Raw genomic sequence first — 20,328 nt, 5'->3', positions numbered from 1 at the left:
CTGCAGGTGCACCATAGATGACCGGGTAACCCGGGTGGCCTGGTTAAACCGCAGCACCATCCTCTACGCTGGGAATGACAAGTGGTCCATAGACCCTCGTGTGATCATCCTGGTCAATACACCAACCCAGTACAGCATCATGATCCAAAACGTGGATGTGTATGATGAAGGTCCGTACACCTGCTCTGTGCAGACAGACAATCATCCCAAAACATCCCGGGTTCACCTCATAGTGCAAGGTAAGTCCCAGCTGGATCTGGGGTTGCCATTCCCGTCAGTGATGGAAGGGAAGAACCATGTTGGTGTTTCTTCTACTTGTGTGTGAAGACACAAAAGTCGTCTTCCTCTATTGGATCCAGAGTTTGAGTATATGTCTTGGAATTTTTCCCATCGAATGGGTACTTAACTGAGTGCTGAATATCTTCTCAGAGTTTGTAAATGTTATCTTTAGCCCTTCTGTTCTCATCAGTAAGTTGTGTAACATGCACTGGTTGAGCTCTCGTAAGTTACTTAGCACTCTGGAGCTGGGCTGAGATACGTTCAAACATAGATAAATATGGTACTACTCTCAGTGCCTTTTAATTCTCTTATAGGCTTATGTCATAATAAAAGACTAATAATGCTGATGAGAAACCCTGTGACGTGACTGCTTTTGCACAGTTGCTGGTCACGCGTGCCCTGGAGGGGTCTCTGAGTGCTGTTTGGGCAGATCCTCCCTGGCAAGGCTGCTGTGTTTAAACACTCTCTCATAGCCTGACGATGGAGCCCACATCCAAGAGGGGTGTTAGTCAGAATGATAGCTGCAGGTCAATGTTGGTAATAAATTCAGACAATTTTAAAAAGGGGGAAGGAGGAAGGAAGACTTAGCAACTTCTTCCACTCTCCTTTAAAAATGTGAATCAGGATGGCCCAAGAATGGTATCACATGTGCATTTTAAAATAGCTTTTAATTTAAATTTCATATTACACCTCAAAAATGGGGCTGAAGAAATGTCAGATTCTCAGATATTAAATATTGAGAATTAAAAACACATGCAGATAGCAGTTCCGAGAATTTGAGAACCATTTTAAAGCAAGGCAGCAATCCAAGTGAACTTATTTTGAACTTGACCCCAACTATCATCACCATGTAAAGCAATTTCTGTCAGGTGTTGGCTCATGGCAGGAATGAAGTTCTAAGCACATTAGTTCCGTCACCCAGTGACACATCCTTCCTCCACCAAATGAAAGGTTCAGGTGGACTTCTTTCAGAGCCTCCTTTGCAGATATCTTGAGGAAACACAGTGAGCTCTCGGAAAGGGTCCCTATGTGTGATTTAGTCTTTAGCATCTGCCTTTTTATCAGATCCCATCTGTCATAGATTCAACAGATTTTTTTTTTTTTTTTTTTTAGTTTGTGAAACGTGTATGGCATCCTTGCTTAGCTAAGATAGATTCCTCATCTCTGGTTTAAAAAAAAAAAAAAAAAAAGACCCTGATGTTGCTCATTTCAATTGGTATCCTAGAGAGAGGTTGCATGGGGGCTGTCTATTCATGCTTCAGTCACTTGTACCATTCAGGTTGCCCATTCTTTCCTTTTGGCGCAAGCAGCCAGGCCTGCCTCTGTAGCCATTTGTAACGGCATGTGTGGGGCCAGAGAGCTGTCTGCTGCCACTGCTGTTCCCCAGCAGTCCCTGGCTCTGCCATGCTGCCTGAAGCTTTGCTCCTGCCCAGCCTCCAAGCCCTGCTCCCCTCGTCGCGTGCTTTCAGGCGTTCACACACGCCTGCCATCCGACAGACGTCTACAGACGCTGCGGGTTTCCACTCTCCATACACGTCCACCCACGGCTCTGGAGCGACAAGACTGCCTGCCATCTGGAGATCAAGACAACTGTCACATCTGATACTTCTCCTCAGAGGACGACAGAGGCACTTGGTGAGATCAGTCATCGGAGATGAGCTGGGCTATCTGTTGAAAGTTTCTGAGGGTGTAGAAAACAAGAGACTGTGAGCTCTCACTACCCCACCTGCCTGCACCTGGGCTTGGTTCCAGAGGAGCTGACATTCTCAGCATCAGAAGTGACACCTCAGTGCCACCTCTGTGGCCTTGACAGCAAAGTTATCTTCAAATTCAGGAAATGTGGCACTGAAATAAAAAAGAACTGTCAGGCACTGTAGAGAAACAGACTCAAATCGAGCAAGCCTATCCCTTTTCAAGAACTAAGACAGATGATGTAAGCACATCAAAGTCAATGCACAACATAATGGGCTGGGGGCCCAGCGACAGAAAAGGATGTTCTCCATAACACATGCTAAGCGATCCCTTGGGTGGGATGTGGCAGCCTATGAGGTGTCCCTGTGGACCTCCAAGCTTCAGGTCAGAAAAAGTCTGAGGACAGCATGGCATCTATTCCAGAGGTCAGCTCCTCAGTCTCCACATTCCAGGCCAATTGACTCTCTGGCTGCAGCCCTCTGAGGTGGTCTGGGTAAGTCCAGAGGAAGTCAGGATGGGTGGGGGTGGGAGGGGAGGATGTTCTTTTGGGGAGGAGCTTCTCTTGGGGAGGACCTTCTCTTGGGGAGGAGCTTCTCTTGGGGATGATGATCTCTTGGGGAGGATCTTCTCTTGGGGAGGAGCTTTTCTTGGGGATGACGATCTCTTGGGGAGGACCTTCTCTTGGGGAGGATCTTCTCTTGGGGAGGACCTTCTCTCGGGGAGGACCTTCTTTTGGGGAGGAGCTTCTCTTGGGGAGGAGCTTCACTTGGGAAGGATCTTCTCTTGGGGAGGACCTTCTCTTGGGGAGGACCTGCTCTTGGGGAGGATGTTCTCTTGGGGAGGACCTTCTCTTGGGGAAGAGCTTCTCTTGGGGAAGAGCTTCTCTTGGGGAGGAGCTTCTCTTGGGGAAGAGCTTCTCTTGGGGAAGATCTTCTTTTGGGGATGACATTCCTTTGGGGAGGACATTTCCTTGGGGAGGATCTTCTCTTGGGGAGGAGTTTCTCTTGATGATGACATTCTCTTGGGGATGACATTCTCTTGGGGAGAAGCTTCTCTTTGGGAAGATCCCTCGAGGAGGACATTCTCTTGGGATCCTTGGCAGGCTGGTTTGTAGCTTTACTGAGTGGCTGCAGTGAAGGCGGTCAGAAAGCTGAATTCTTTCCCCTTGCTTAGTGATGCAGTGACTTGCTCTTTCTTTGGAAGGCAGTTGAATTACCAGAGGGTGGATGTAGAGACCCTACTACTCAATTAGAAAGAAGCCCCAGAGTTATTCTCCCAGCAGCCATCAGCTTTTGTCCAGTCTGTAGATTAATTTTTCAGACATAGTGTTAGTTCAGGTTAGATAAAGATAATGAAAGTTTCCTAATCCTCTTAAAGAAAATTTATCTGACTGAGTAGAAAGCTTTTGGAAGACAATAAGGCATGCATAAAACTGAGGCCTAATCTCACCTTTAATTTCAAACTGCTGATGGGTATTGATTTTGCAATGAGAAAAACAGAAAAATTTCCGAGCTGCCACTTGTCTGTTTATAAAAACAAAAAGGTGTTTATGCATCTTCTGTCCATTTGAGAAGGTGGGTATCTCATTCCTTCTGCCAACCAGATGCCATCAGCAGAAGGGAGTGCACACCTACGGGACCCAGCTTTTTCCCTCCTGCCATGGGAGTGCCTGAGAGATACTCTGCCACCAACCTCCCTGCCTGCCCTTTCCTGTTGTAGAAGGTGGCCTTTGCCACATATCTGATGGAACTAATTTCCAAATCCTTCTCATTGAGAACAGAAGCTGCGTTCATTAAAATCGTGTCACTGATACCCGAGGTACATCTCAGCCACTGAGGGGATCAGCGCAGGCACTGTGTGAGCATGTGATAATGTGATCTAGGCTGCATACCTCAGTGTGGAGGAAATCTGGAGCAAGGGGGAGGCACCGCTGTGGGGTCAGATTAGTTGGGGGGAAAATCAGCCTGGCAGCCCTGCAGATCAGGAGAAAGCGGGAGAAGCTGGAGGCACAAGCACAGGCAGGAGTTACTCCCATCCCTGCTAAGCAGTGCAGCCAGGGTGACCATGGCCTACCTGCAAAGAGCCAGATGTGCCTGAGAGGCACTGTCCACAGGAAACTGAGAGCATTCATCCTCATACCTGGAAAGAGGAAGAATTAAAATGATATCACCCAGATTTTTTAGTTTGGAGAAATGCTAGCGATTGGGGAGATACGATCCTATGCCTCCTGGAAAGAACAGCTTTGGGCTTACGAGGTCTAGGGATAAACAACACACAAACATTACATAGATGTTGCAGAACTAGGGAACAGGTGTAACCTAACACCAGAAAGGGTATATTTGAGATTCAGCATGAATTTCCTGGCTGGAGAGTAGGTAAATGTTCCGAGGTTAACTATTCTTAGAGAACAGTAAGAATCATAATTTATTTATATCCAACCTAGCACTTAGCACACCATCTGAGGCATGGTAGGCACTTGGCAAATGTTTGTACAATGAGCAGAAGCAGATTGATATGGCTACTGGAGTGGCATAGGAACACAGTGATCATAAAGCTTCTTCCCACAGATATGGGTGGCAGGGGAGTCAAAATATGTCCAGATGACTCGGAGAGGACAGTCATGGGGAAAAGGTCCCTGGAGGTGAGAGGGTCCTCAATGTGACAAACTGAGAGATTGTTCTGAAAGGATAACACAAATTCCCTACATTTGTCTAGTACTTTACAGAGATGGCACAGTTTTTGTCACCTTTGACCCACACAACAAACCCTGGGAGACTGTAATGCAGTGACTGTTATCTCCATTTGCAAATTAGGTAACTGCAGCTCATGGAGGTTGAGCCTGATGGAGTCCCCAGTGAGTAAGTAGCAGAGGTGGGTCTTGAACCATGGCCACAGGACTTTGAGAGTAGTGTATTTTCAGCATACTGCAGTCCCTCCAAGGCCAACGACATCCAAAGTTAGTTCTTTGCTCTAGATCATGGAACATTTTCAGGATTTCTCTCTCTTTCTCTCTCTCTCTCTCTTTGTGTGTGTGTGTGTGTATGTGTGTGTTTGTCATATTTCCTTCTACTGATATTGCATTGCATTGCATTGTAGCAACAGAAGTTGAGGACAAAGCTCAAGAAAGAAAATTAGTGGTGGGAATGGGACACCAAAGCTACAATAAATGATGTAGAGAGGCTGTGAGGGGGCAAAGAGAGGATAATTAATTTTCTAGTAGCTCATCCCTCGAGGGATGTGCATTTTAAATGTTACCACTTTATCCTATCTAAATACTGAAAACCCGGGCCCCTCTGCAGATCCTGAATCTCATTGTCATTCTAACTGTCATGAGCTCTTCAGCATTCTGAAAGAACGCAGAGATCTGTGTGTGCCAGTGGTATGTCATTGTCGTTGTTGTTGGAGATAGATGGAGTAAGACGACCTGTCTATGGTTGCTTCTTGGATGTTGGTGTCCTCTACCTACTCTCCTGCCTTGTTTGGAAATCTCTTCACTACAGGGTACTTCCTTTTATGGAATGAACTCCTCTTGCTAAGCCCAATTTTATGCAGAGGGCTAGAAATGATTAATTTTATTAAATTCTTACATAGGAGGCTCCACAGCAAGCTTATGCAATTTCTATGTAAACAAAAGACTGCATCTCTTAGCCTGGTGTCAGTTCAGGTGATTTGGTTGGTATCTGAAGTTGAGTTTTGCATGTAAAGAAAATGGGTTCCCAGTCCTGCCAGTCCTAGATATTGCTAATCACCAACCAACCTCAGCATTGGGCGTGCTAAGTATAAACGTTATCTCAGCCGTTCCTTACATCTATCCACTCTACAAAATATACACCCTAGTCATGTTTACAAATAAGGAAACGGAGGCTTAGAAAGATTAACACCTTATCCAACGCTGATGCGGCTGCCACATGCTTTAAATCCCTTTCACTAGACTTATTCGTGGAGGTTAAGCTTTTCTCATGAAAAAAAAGGTATCAAAATACAAATAGTTAACAAGCCACTTTACATGCATTATCTCTTTTGATTATGCTTCCCAAAAGCCCAAGATGACAGAATAGAAAGCAAACCTTTCCAAGACCAGAAAGTGAGATTCAGAGACTTGGAAGTGATTTATCCAAGTTAACACTAGCGAGGAAGTGTCAAAGCAACACCCAAGGCCAGGTGTACTCACTCTGTAGCCAGCAGAGTGTTCAACACACCACTGACTCAGAGTTGAGCACGTAGACAGGCACTTGTTCTTAGGTGAGAAAAATGTCAGCCTTCAGAGGTGCTCCAGAAAAGGGTGGGCCCTGAGGAGACAATTCTGGGTTGGGGGCAGCAGGTGGATCCTGGGATTGCACCAAGGAGCGGTTGCAGCAGGCCCAGGGAGACAGGACCATAGGTCACAATTTTGCCAGGGATTTACCTATTTTCAACTCTTTCTTTGTAAGCAATCTCTTTTTTTAGGCGATTTTCTCCTCTTTTCCTAAATATTACCCAAACGTTTAAACGAACATGTGTGCTCATAGACTTAAAGAAAAGCAGGCAGTTAACCTGAAATAAATTTGATGTATTCAACCTCTATTTAAAATTGTAATCACATTTACTCTTCACAAAGGCAGGGTAGAAGAGTGGAAAACAACAGGACCGGCCAGCAGAACGCTCACTCCTCAGACTGCGCTCGGCTCCTAACAGCGCAGGCCTGCGTCTCCAAGACATTCCTCTCCCGGTTTCTTATCATGGGGTGAAGAGTAGAATTCAGAGTAATTTCTTTATGTGCACATATGCATACTTTAATCCCATGTGTGATTGTGTGTGCATGTGTGTTTTTGTGTGTGTGTGTGTGTATGTCAATGGGAAATAAGATTCTGAGAAGGGGTCTCTAAGCTGCAAATTCTGTGTATTTGTGCAGATAAAGCGCACAGCCAAAATTAGGTTAAGGACTTTACTGAGCGTCATTTCCTTGACTTTGCAATGGAAAGGTTGAACTGGTGGTATGAAAGTCCTTTCTAGTTATTCTGTTACGATTTTTCAGTGTAATTTATCTGAGAATTTGTGTGCAACCAGGAGTCTCTGCACTCTGTGTCTCTCCTACTTTCACCTGCCGATGGGACAATTATTAGGTTGGTATGAAAGTAATCGCAGTCTTCTGTCATTGTTCTTACTATTTCTTATTTGTATTTTTCTCCAGAGGCTTTAGGATTTAGGGTCCCTTGCTAACACTGCTAGTTGGGGTGACTGTAAACCTTGTTGTTCAAGTTTTTGGTTAGAGAAGGTGGAAGAGAAAGATGCCATTTGCTTCCCAGTTCTTCTTTGACATTTGTAACCTCCACAACCCACGTCAAGAGGACACATATTTAATGGACGGTGGGGTGGAATTCCAGAGGCCACAGAGGAAATAGCCATAAAACCTATAAAAACTGTGTGAGTGGCTGGGCGCAGTGGCTCACACCTGTAATCCCAGCGCTTAGGGAGGCCAAGGCAGGCGGATCACAAGGTCAGGAGATTGAGACCATCCTGGCTAACACGGTGAAACCCCGTCTCTACTAAAAATAGAAAAAACTAGCCGGGCATGGCGGCGCCTGTAGTCCCAGCTACTCCAGAGGCTGAGGCAGGAGAATGGCGGGAACCTGGAGGGCGGAGCTTGCAGTGAGCTGAGATGGTGCCAGTGCACTCCAGCCTGGGCGACAGCCACACTCCGTCTCAAAACAAAAACAAACAAACAAACAAAAACTGTGTGAAGGTGTGCCTGTTACTGTAGAAGAAACAGATATGAGAGCTGTGTGTGTGTGTAAGAGTGTGTGTATGTGTGAGGGCGTTTGTGAGTGAGTGTGAGTGGGTATGTGGTATTTCTGTGTGTCTTAGTTCCTAAGCAGAGCAGAACAAACAACATATTTCTTCTCACAATGGGAGAAGAGACCTGATAAATGGAGAAATCGTCAAACATCAAGCATATATATGTGTGTGTGTGTATGTAAAGATACACATATATATGCTTGGATATACACATATATATGTTCGGTGTTTGAGATGTATATATGTATATGTGTATATATACACAGGCTTTATGGAAGGGTTAGGTAACTAAGAAGACAGCTGCAACATAGAAGAAATCAAGAATGAAGTTACTGTCAAGAACACCCTCTATAGCACATAAAGGAAGGGATCTCAAGTCTCCTTTCACTGGGAGGGGGTCCCCACACCGCCTTGTGCACCTGCCCCGCCCCCTGCCCTCAGGGTTAGAGCAAGGCCACACTCACCCCACCATGCAGTGGTCCTATCCCGGCTCTCAGACTACTGTGTTTCTCAGATATTACCTGAATCTGACACCTCATGTTGACCTTCACTGAGTCTCCTAGGTTGTGACCTTTCATGACATTGTGTGTAGTTGGTGACAACACAGTTCACAACACAGTTTGTAAAAAAAGAAAAAAAAAAGATTTCTCCTTGTATCAGGCCTTTTCGCCCATTGTTGTGAGGATAAATATGGGGCTTTGTTCTGCTCTGCATCGCAACTAAGACACACACAGGCACCGCGTAACACACACACGCACAGACATATGCACTCGCACCTACACACACTCTTACATACACACAGCTTTCATGGGTTTTGTCTGTTTCTTCTGTACTCACACACACACTTCACACAGTTTTTATAGATTTTATGGCTATTTTCTCCACGGCCTCTGGAATTCCATCCCACCACCCATCAAATATGTAGGCTGAGCCTCTGTCTAGGAGAGGAGAGGGGGAAGGACACACTCAATTTCTCCTCGGACACTTATAGTCCATGAATTATAAAAATAGGAGGAAGTCGGTATTTTCCAAGGTGAGTGAGACCAAAACCAAATGTGACTCTGGATGAACACACCGTCAGAACAAAACCCTGGTGGACCCCCAAGAGGCAGCACTGGATGAACACACCATCAGAACAAAGCGGGGTGGGCCCTGTGACAGGCAGCACTGGATGAACACACCATCAGAACAAAGCCCGGGTGGACCTGGTGACAGGCAGCACTGGATGAACACACCGTCAGAACAAAGCCCAGGCGGACCCTGCGAGAGGCAGCACTGGATGAACACACCGTCACAACAAAACCCTGGTGGACCCCCAAGAGGCAGCACTGGATGAACACACCGTCAGAGCAAAGCGGGGTGGACCCTGTGACAGGCAGCACTGGATGAACACACCGTCAGAACAAAGCACGAGCGGACCCGCAAGAGGCAGCACTTCCACTTCAGAGGCCGGGCTGGGAAAAAGGCACAGAGACGCATTGACATGATCCAAGAAAAGGCTGCCAGTCCTGGCACCTGGTTTGACGATGATTTTTATAGTAGCCAGAAAAAATTAGCTGGGCCCGGTGGCATGCACCTGTAGTCCCAGCTACTGGGGAGGCTGAAGCAGGGAGGCGGAGGTTGCAGTGAGCCAAGATCACACCACTGCACTCCAGCCTGGGCGACAGAGTGAGACTCCACCTTAAAAGAGAGAGAGAGAGAGAGAGAGAGAAGTGTCAGGGCCTGGAGCTGTCATCTGCCTTGTTTGCAATAGAATTAAACAAACGGAACAGTCATAATGCCTGTTCTGAAAATCATCACTGATACGGAGATGGAGGGAAAATGAAATGCCTGTTATGTTCTGCTCAATTTGCATGGTGATCTCAGCTTATTTCCTAAGAGGCCTGTCTGCCAATAGCTCCAGTAAATAGATCTTTTCCCTCACGTTCCTGCTGCTGTGAGGAGGGGAGCAATCACACCTCAGAAGAAGGACAAATTGGTAAATGTTCATAAACTCTCCCGATAGATTAGTATCCCCCATGACCCTCACATAGTCAGGATCTTACATAAGGTTTCAAGCCTCACCACCCAGGAGATTAGTTAGTCATCTGTTTGGCATCCAAGTAAACTGTGAATTCCGAATAGTGATGTCTTTCCACACATCGCAGGTGTACACAGATTTGGAGAGTCTCACTTGCATTCCCGAACCTGGTTTTGAGCTCCTAGTTAACAAGTTTTACCCTCAAACACAGTGCCTTGACAATAGTAACTGTTGTCCCTATGCTTATTCTGGCTTCTCAAAAAAGTCTTTGTTCGTTCACTAAATAGGGATAGAAATTGAAGAGCAATAGAAGTGAAGCAAAATAATCACAAGGAAAACAGTCAATAATCTTTTTTAGTAATTATAAGCAATGGTTATCATCCATTGAGTACCATTGACCCTTGAACCATATGAGTCTGAACCATGCAGGTCCACTTATACGTGAATTTTCTTCCATCCCTGCCACTCCTGAGACTGCAAGACCTACCCCTCCTCTTCCTCCTCCTCCTCAGCCTACTCACCGTTAAGACAATGAGGATGAAGACCTTTATGATGATCCGCTTCCACTTAATGAGCAGTAAATGTATTTTCTCTTCCTTATAATTTACTTAGTCTAATTTTCCTTTTCCAGCTTACTTTATTATATGAATGCAGTATATAATATATATATATGAAATATGCATTAATCAACTGTTTCCTATTATCAGTAAGGCTTCTGGTGAACAGTAGGCTCTTAGTAGTTAAATTTGGAGGGAGTCAAAAGTTATATGCAGATTTTCAGCTGTGTGGTGGTCATCACCCCAGCCCCTATATTGTTCAAGGGTTAACTAAGTGGGGTGGCAGTCATAAACATTATCTGATTCTATTTTCCAATTAACCCCAGAGGGCGGGATTCATGTTCCTATTTTTTTGAATCAGAAAACTAAGGCTCAGAGAAGCTAAGGGCACCGCTGATAAGTACAAGGCTTTATTTTAAACTCACTTCTGTTGACAATGGAATTCTCCACTCAGCTTCTAGTTTAACTTCCTTTCAATTCCATAGCTTTTAAATAAGTAGGTCAGACAACCACGCGGGGTCATTTACAATACACATGCTTTCTTTGACAGGTTGCCTCTGCTTGAGGCATTGTAGTCTAATCTCTGTGGAGTCAGGATCTGTCCTCCTTAATCTTTTTTCTCTCCTTCTGTTTTGTTTATCTTATCTTAGTAATTATAACGTTTTTTTCTTGGAGTTAATATCAGCTTTATATCATTGGCTCCTAAATGTAAATTTCCAGTTTTTAGTTCTTTGCTAATTCCGTTCTGTAATGTATGATTATCTTCTTAGTTCCTCAACTTGGGTATCCCTCAGAAATCTTAACTGTTCCACCCACAACTTATCTTCTTTTCTCCAAAACCTGTTCCTCTTCTTGTAATTCACATTTCTATTCATGGAAACACCATTGTGTGTAAAACCTTGGCTTCAGCTTTGGCTCTTTTTCTCTTTTGCTTCCCTATCAAAGCAGATGTCATGTCCAATAACGTCATTCTCTCCCTTTCTGTTCCCACAACCACTACCTTCAAAGTGTGGAATCTTACTCTCTACTGACTTTTGCCTGTCACATCCTAATTGATACCTAATCCTCGTCTCTCCCTCCCGATTATTCATTTTAACAGTGTTGTCTAAGTATTTCTGATGCACACGCTGATCATGTCACTTACCCCACTTGTATTTTAATGGCTCCCCATTGACAATGAAGTCAAGTCAAAACCTCTTAGATCGTCTTTCCAAGTGCTGAGCGACCCAGGGCCAAACCTACTTTTCCACTCTTATTTCTTCTCTTCTTTATTTCTTTTTTTACTTTTTTGTAGGAGGAATGTTTCTTTCTTTTTTAGTTGTTTTGTTTCCATAGGCTTTGGGGGAACGGGTGGTATTTGGTTACAGGAATAAGTTGTTTAGTGGTGATTTGTGAGATTTTGGCGCACCCATCCCCTGAGCAGTATAGACTGAGCCCAATTTGTATTCTTTTATCCTTCACCCCCCTTCCACCCTTTCCACTCTTATTTATTATTTCTCCACGTTTACATCCTACACACAACCTAGTCAAGTTTGTCCTTGTGTAATCCCCGTTTCCCAGGGTCCTGCATTCTTCTTCGTTTCTTATAGAATTCATCTGCCTTTAATGTTCTTCTCCCTGGATATCCAGATCCTACAGAAAGCTGTACTGTCCAATAGACCTTTCTGTGATGATGGAAATGCTCTGTATGTACACTCTTCAACATGGTAGCCATTAGTCACAAGTGTCTGTTGATAACTTGAGTTTTGACCAGTATGACTGAAAAGCCAAGTTATTAATCCATACAAATAATAGCAAAATGTCATGAATATGCTTTTAAAATTTTATGAAAGATTGAGGGAAAATGTCAATTGTTCTTAGGAATGAATAAGCATCTCAAAGGGCGGCTTAGTGGGTATTGGCAGCCACACCATGAAAAGCCACGTCCAACATGGATTTATTCCCTTCAAGTCCCTTCCCTTGGGACGGATTGCTGTACACTGTAGCATTGAAAACATGCCTGTTGAATAAAGAAGTTCTTAGTGAAATCTTAAAAAGAATTCCTTAATTTAGGGCTTCTGGGGAAAATTTCTAACACAGTCCGTTTGCTTTAGTGGTGTTGAAAATCACCCCTAAACAAGGTGCCCTGATGGTTGCCCTGGCAGGCAGAGCTGAAGTTCAGGGACCCAGCCTGCTGCAATCAATTTAATGGGATGGATTATGTGCTCTGATTGGCCAGTAAGCAGACATTAATGACCAGTTAGCAACTGTGTTCAGGTCAATTAATTTATATTTGTATTTTGCAAACTAAAAGTTGCTCTGTTAGATTATTGATTCTTTGTCCCTGTATTCAATTTGTTTTTAATTGCACCATTGCTGGGCCAAGCCCTCCCTCCTGGCAAGCTGGCAATAAATCTGCCACCATCTCAACAATCAACAATAAACGTGTCTCTTCGTGTCATTATTAATATGTCTCTTGGATTGGTTCATTACCACTGTTAACAGTTTATAAGGGTCCGTGGCACACTGCCAGGAGGATTCCTTTTCCCAGGGGCTAGTTTGTTGTGATAGGACTGATGTTTTCAGGCCTGTGTGTGTCTGGGAAAGGGATCTTGGATTTGATTTAATTTAATATAGCTGGAATACAAGCTACCAAATCCTCTTTTTATCATAAACAGCTTTAGAAGATGATATTGTTGTAATAGATATTTGTACCCTCTCTTTCAATTCTTCTTTCTTCTCATCTTTTTTTTTCTTTTAATTTTTTCTTAATTTCTGTTCAGATAGATTATTTCCCCTCAGACACAACATAACAGCTCCCTGGGTAATCTAAAATTCGCAGGTAAGTGAGTCATGCGTTCCCTGGGAGTCGGAGTTTTATTACTGGGTTTTTGGTAGTTAAAAGCAGAGAAGGAGTTCCCTCTGACTGACGGATGAAGGGTGACTAACAGAGCTGTAGAAATACTGCTCCCAGAATGCCACCTAAATTGTGGTGGTGCCTACCACCACACCCAGCTATTTTTGTATTTTTAGTAAAGACAGGGTAGAAAAAAAAAAGCCCTATCTTTTAATGGAAATAATAATTAATTATAGCATTGTTATTGGTTATTTTAGTTATTATGATTTTTCAGGGGAAAGCACAGATGTTAAATGAATTTATGGGTTGGCAGAAGAGATTCCTCTGTGTCCCAGAAATGCCAAGCAATACATTTAAATAGAACTTAGCGTGTTTTCTAAAATCCCGTCAGTGATCTGGGATCAGACGACCATGAGGAGTGTTTGTCATTTCCAAGGTACAGGTTGCTCGAGGACGAAAAGTTTTGTCTCTTTCAGACACAAAGTTTGCAGTCAATTTTTTGATTCAGGATATAGATTTTACATGTAATTTACAATTAGCAAAACACGCACACTTCTAGGCACATGGCTGTCTAACACGGACCAAACTGAGCTTGCTGAATGGGAGAGGCATAGGAGTTTGACACTAGATGTTCCCCTTAATAAGAGTCTGAGGAGCCCAGGTAAGTGGAGGGCTGGAGGGGCGGAGCTCCTGCCTGGGAGATCTGGGAAAGTAAAAGGTGATCAGGGAAAAAGATGGAAGAAGAACTTGAAGATGCCTGCAAAGAGCCACAGAGGTGCAAATGGAGGATGTGAATGAAAACAAAGGGAACGGAGGAAGGTAGAGAGTCAAGAGAAAGAATGAAGAGACAGAGGAGCCTCGCCAGTGACTTGGTGTTCTGAGGTTGCCTCCCTGGTTGGAGGTAGGAAAACCAAAGAGCAGAGCCAGCCTGACTGAGGCTCTGCGTGCAGCCTTTGCGGCGCAAGCCCAATCTGCACTTTGTTCCAGGACACCCTGCGGTTCTCTGGGCAAATGGCACACTCCCCAGAGAAGGTCTCTGCTCTCCTACCACTCTGCCTGAGCTCCTTCAGCAAGAGGCAACAGCAGGAGCGAGCTTTCCTTCTTTTGAGACGGAGTCTAACGCTGTCACCCAGGCTGGAGTGCAGTGGCATGGTCTCTGCTCACTGCAACCTCTGCCTCCTGCGTTCAAGTGATTCCCATGCCTCAGCCTCCTGAGAAGCTGGGATTACAGGCTCGTGCCACCACACCTGGCCAAGTTTTGTGTTTTCAGTAGAGACAGGGTAGGAATGAGCTGTTCAAAATAGTCCCACGTGGGGCACAGCAGGAGCGGGCCAGGTGTCTGCCTCTTACCCTCTCCCACCCTCCTTCCTTTCCACACCACTACTGAGAACTAATCACATTGCTGGCCGCCGAGGGTTGGGCTTGTGTTTTCCAAGTGCTCTAATTTTGAGGTCTATTCAACAGAAAAGGCAATACTAATGGTAGCTAAAGCCTTAATTCATACGTATGGAAAAGAGTCTCACTGAGCTGCTTCTAGGAGGAAGGTATGTAAACTTTAACTCCTGGTTTGACCACTTGCTCTGTGACCTGAACTGAGTTACTCAACCTTGCTATGTTTCAGAATCTTCATCTGTCACCTGTGGTAAAGAAAGCCTGCCCCACCTTCTTCATGAGGTTGTGCATTAAGGTGCAACCCTCTATAGTTTCTTAAAATTATTTGTTTTCTGCTGCTAGGTTAATTCCTGAAAATACCTCTGAGATTGCATGACAAATATCATACCAGGGTGGCTCAGCAAGTTTTAGAACTGTCCCTTCACTTATCTTAATATGATTTTATCACATAAAAACATTGGCGTCATATGTTTTGATAAATTATGTTAGATTTTGTGGATAACACTGGAATAACTGTGCCTCCTTTGGAATACTTGTGAACATGTGTGTGTGTGTTTATGTGTGATACCTCTGTCCTCAATATCTTATAACATTCTTGCTATTTTAAAATATTCTTCTCGTAACTAGTTTTAATATTGTCATACTTTTATAATCTCATGTTCAAGATGTACTTCTGAAAAAAAAACCACACACACAATTTGTACTCATTGAGAGAGAATGAAGAGATGAAGCAGATAACTTTGAAACAAAAGAGAAATAATATCAGCAAGACATCATCAAAGCTTTCATCAAAGGTTTTGCTTTCCTTAAGAGCCTTCCATCCCAGCATCGATATTCCTTATGCTAGGAAATAGAAAATGTGGAGACCTTCCCAAGAGTGTGTCTTTCAGGGGCCACTACTGCATACCCAGTGGAATCTCTTCATTGGCAATGTATTTCCCTTGTCTGTAATCACATCCACAATAAGACAAAATAATATACAATTAAATATAAGCCTATTCTCTAGTTTCAAAAGAAAAAAAGTCTGCAGCTGTGGTGCAGACATCTCCATCACCTCCTTTCAGACACCCTGCCGATGCGAGCGCTGAAAGACACCCCCTGGGCACGGGCCACGGCTAATCCAAAGTACCAACAACTAATCACAGAATCGGAGAAGGCAAAATAGCTACTTGAGGAGTAAAGCTTCCCAGTCCTTGGTTCTGCAACAGCAGGGTGGAAAGTGAGGGGACAGGAAAATCAAAGTTCCTTTAAAAAAATGTATCACACATAGAGGCAAAATGTCCCCACAGCGGGAAAGCAAGTGCAAAACACACCAAATCAATCACCTTCAAAATAAGGCTTAAAATCTTCTACTGCATAAGATGTAGGTGGGAAGGGAAGAATGGGCCCAGCAGTTTGAAAATGTTTTATTAAACTGCATGCTGACTGCCACAGTGCATACAGGAAAATGCAATTAAGGCCAGGCCATTAAAAAGATGCCCAAGGATAGCTCTGAGAGAGACCAGGGGCAATCAGCAGGCGTCCAGGCAATGTTCAAAGGAAACTCACTTTGAAAAAGTGCCAGGCAGGTGCTGGGAGCATCTCAAACAGGACAGGCCTGACCTGGGATCTCTTGCACCTGCCTTAAGAGGTGAACGTGGCAGCTCTGGGCAAGGAGAGCAGGTGGAGGTGTGCATGGAAGGGCCTCTCAGTGCCTTTCCTCAAGCTGAACTGGAATGGATTCTAACCAGCATTGAGGTCCTTAAGGAACATATGTGTTCGGGAGGTGGTGGCATGTCAAATACAAAGCCACTTTACCATCATGACGGGCCCCTAGTTTCCTGAGTAAGGTGAGCCTTGGTGCCTCTGGGATAGAGGCCTCACACAGCTTCTCCACCAGATCCTGTCCTGGTGATGCCTGCTGCCTAGATTTGCAGGTGTGGGCCCCTGATGTGTGTACATGCCACCTGCTCCGTGGGAGAGACCAAAGGATAATGGAACAATCCTTTCATTGAGAGCTTGCTTCTGACGAGAACGTCCACAACACATGATGCTTATGCCAGGCAGAAGTTGTCCTATTCAGGGCCTTCCCAGGAGGTGCAGTGTGCCCTGATGGTCATGTCACGGCATGGCCGGGGTGATCCCCACCCTCTCCCTGCCCTTCAGTGCACCCTGCAGCTCCCTACTTCTGCCTGCTCAGTTCAGGGCTCTCTCTGCTAAATACCTGAAGGTCATTTGAGCTCAGGCCTTCCTAATTCCCAAACCCCTGGGTATGGCTCTATCACACCGTGCTGTAACTACCGCGTTACACATTACACTGTCTTCACCACCAAAATGTGTGCACTCTGAGGATGGGAACAGTCTTTCCCTCTATATGAACAGAAATGTTTATCCCTAAGGGAGAGAACGCACATAGATTAGATGCTCAAAAATGCTTATTGAATGTGTCTGGCATGTAATGAGTAATCAATAAGTATTTCATGATAAAAGAAACGATAATATTTGGCTGGAGAGAACTAAAACAAATTGATTTAGGCATATGTGTGGGTGAACAAATGAACTACAACTCCCATATTTTATGGGCGTGGGCAACTGCAGTGTGCGGCTGATATTAATGACCAATCCTTTCTCCCTCGGCTCTAAGTAAATTCTTGATTTAGGAGACGTGAAGACTCTCCTTTTGTGCTCATCCCGGGCTTCCTAATTCTTGCTTCCGTCCTACCAAGCCGCACGCTGCTGTTTGCAGTCCCACCCACACTGCACATTGCCCTTCGCGAGAGACGATGTGCTCATTGTTGTGGGTTTCCCGTGTGTTTTCGATGCCTAGGCTCCAGGATAGGCATCCTACCTCGCTCTTTCACCTCCCATTTCTCGCTGTGGAAGTCTGTGGAACGCTGGCAGGGCAACTCTGCCAGTGTGAGCAGGTTCTTTTGAGGTTTCTAGGTGAAACATCAGCAACAAAGTACCTATTGTGGCTGTACCAAGAGCGGTTTTATAGACTTCTGTAACTTTAGGAAGGGGAAAACAATTTCTGGGTCTCATACAATTTAGAAGATGCTCACCTTTGCCTCAGAAACTATTGCCTTGCAGTGATTTTCTGTCTCTAGTGAGTAAATGCTCCCCAGGCCCAGCTACCGTGGACGACAGGCGTCCCAGTGCTACCTTAGCAGAGCTTTGCTTTCTAGCTGTGACTTGCTTATTTATGGGAAGGTTATGCTTACATCTTCTTTCCCCACTGTATTACTTTCTAAAGTTATCTGTTGTCCCCTCTCTTCTTCTACCAGCTCCTTAATCCTTCAATGCTCAACTTTTGCAGCAGGAAAGGTCTCTTTGGAAGGCCTGAGGGCCAGCCCAACTTGCCAGTACATTTGCATATATTTACATTTAGTTGGCCTGCAAACATGAGGATTATGCAAAGTGCGAGTCTTAGCAGTGAAAGGATTCTGTTCGGATTCAGAAACTTTAGGTTCCATAGAACACAAGGAGGTGGGAGGGGCTGTAATGATTGCTGTTCCAGGGAGAAGCCTAAGTGTGATTTATGGGAATGAGTGATGGACCCAGGGGTCGGGGCCAGCTTAAATCCACAGCCATCCAGCAGGGCTCCTGCCTTGTCCTGCTCCCATCTCCCCAAGTGTCACCTTGCACATAGTTAGGCGAAGAGTTGAGATGCTGCCTCTCACATTTTGAGAGCATGCCTCTGGCAAGCTGCTGGAACTTTCTCCTCGGTAAGCCTGTTTTCTAGGGGCCTCAGCTTCTCTCATTTAGTAAATTCTGCACATCTCTCTGCTGAAAGGAGCTTTCAGACCACCAGCCTGCTCTTCTTCATGTGTTAAAAGTTGTACTGGGTCCCGACCAGTTTTGTGTTTCCTAATCAAGGTGGGGTCCATAGGTAATGACAAGTTGCCAACATCTTTTGAATGCAAGGGTCTAGAGCTCTCTTTGTAGAAAATAATCATCACTTGGCTGTAAGAAAGCAGTGTGGTGAGTCAAAAGATCTAGAAAACTACTCTAGTATCTGTATCACCCAACGAATTCTTCCTACCCACTGCACAGAGTGGGTAGGAAGTTCACAGTTCACTGAGACTGTGCCAATGCAGTAGAGAAACAGTTTAATTGACGCGAGGCTGGCCACAGCAGAGAACTGGAGTTATTACTCAAATCAGTCTTCCTAAAGGCCTGGAGGTTAGGGGTTTTTAAGGATAGTTTGGTGGGCAGGGGGCTAGGGAATGGGAGTGTTGGTTGGGAATGAAATCACAGGGGATGTGGAAAATGGTCCTCGTGCACCCAGTCTGCCTATGGGTGGGTCGCAGGGCCTGTTGCATCACAAGCAGCAGATCTGGATGGAGTCAGCAATTTAAAAGTCTGAAAAGACATCTGAAAAGGCCAATCAGAGGTTCCACAATAGTGGTGTTATGCATAAGAGTAATTGGGGAAGTTACATATCTTGTGACCTCCAAAACAAGGGTTGATTATCTTTTAACCACGCCCGTATCTTAGCAGAATTCAAGCCCCTGTAGTAACCCTAACTTTGTGGACCTTCGTTAGTTTTACAAATGTGGTTTAGTTTTGGGAAAGGCTATTGTCATCCTTGCTTTAAGGTTAAACTATAAACTAAATTCTTTCCAAAGTTAGTTTGGTTCACCCCAGTAATGATAAAGGACATCTTGGATGTTAGAAGCAAGATGGAGTGAGCTACTTCAGATTTCTCTTACTGTCCTAATTTTGCAAAGGCAGTTTCATATCTATTACCTGTGCTAACTTAGGGATATGTATTAACCTTCTAGGATCTGTTTCTTAATGCATAAAATAAAAGAGTAGAAGATGGTCTCTGAAATCCATTTCTGCTCTAATGTTCTAGACGTTTGTTCCTGGGAGTATACATTTTTAACACTTCTCAAACTTTTTTCACAGATGATTTTATTTCATAGTCTATCAATTGTTTCATTTGCTCATTCACCAAATATTCATTAATATCTCCCATGTGAAAGAATATTCAATGAGAATTTATTGAGCACCGTCTCTGAATTAGGCACTTTGCTACACACAGAGGATAAAATAATGTAAATCATAACTATCTGTCTTTCGTAGGATTGTTTCTGCAACCCTCAGACTATATTTTAAGCACTTGGAGGACGCATTGGTTGTGTCAGCCTGAGCACCTAAAATGTGCAATGTGGATGTTTGCTCAATGGAATCAAATTGAATCCCACTTTAATTCTTTTGCCCATATTTTAATGTTTTTAATGATGAACAGAGACATTGACAAAGGAGACAGTAGCCATATTTACGGAGTTTTCTTTTCTTTCATTAGAAGTATACGTTGGGAAATATTGCAGCAGATCAATGGCTGAAGTAGTCTAGTGCTACTCTAAATATTCTAAGATACTCTGAATCATTCTATGCCTTCTGGATACCAAACCACCACTTCTTAAGAAATCAGTAAAACGACTTATTGATTTCTGGAATGTCAATTATATTTATGATATGTTAGAAACTATTGGGGAGGGGGTTGAGAAAACTCCAAGGACATTTTTATTTTGGAGGAGAGGCAGAACATACATTCACAAAACAACTAGAGGAAATTATTTCAAATGAGCAAGAGTTAAACTACATTATAATATGGCCAGTGAGAGTCTATTTACTCTCCACGTAGACTGAATTGACATTTTCTTTTGAATGTCTTAGGGACACTTCGAAGTCAACATGTCCAGAAAGGAACTCAAACCTGGCCTATGTCTAGTGTCCCTCTCCCAGTGATTGGCACCTCCATGCACTTAGGTCCACGAGCCTTAAACATC

The 20,328-nt window shown here is 44.2% G+C and overlaps 1 protein-coding gene across 7 annotated transcripts in view; it reads left to right on the top strand.

The window, feature by feature from the left end:
* The window catches only part of OPCML (opioid binding protein/cell adhesion molecule like), a 1,153,441-nt gene that overhangs the window by 902,685 nt on the left and 230,428 nt on the right, over positions 1-20,328 (top strand). For all 7 annotated transcript variants that reach the window (XM_050755994.1, XM_050755993.1, XM_050755998.1 and 4 more), the window contains one exon: positions 7-239. In XM_050755994.1, coding sequence (XP_050611951.1) covers positions 7-239 — 233 coding nt within the window. The remainder of the gene's footprint in view (positions 1-6; positions 240-20,328) is intronic.

Source organism: Macaca thibetana, chromosome 14, assembly GCF_024542745.1.
Source record: "Macaca thibetana thibetana isolate TM-01 chromosome 14, ASM2454274v1, whole genome shotgun sequence".
NCBI lineage: Eukaryota > Metazoa > Chordata > Mammalia > Primates > Cercopithecidae > Macaca > Macaca thibetana.
This window is presented reverse-complemented; position numbering and strand designations above follow the sequence as displayed.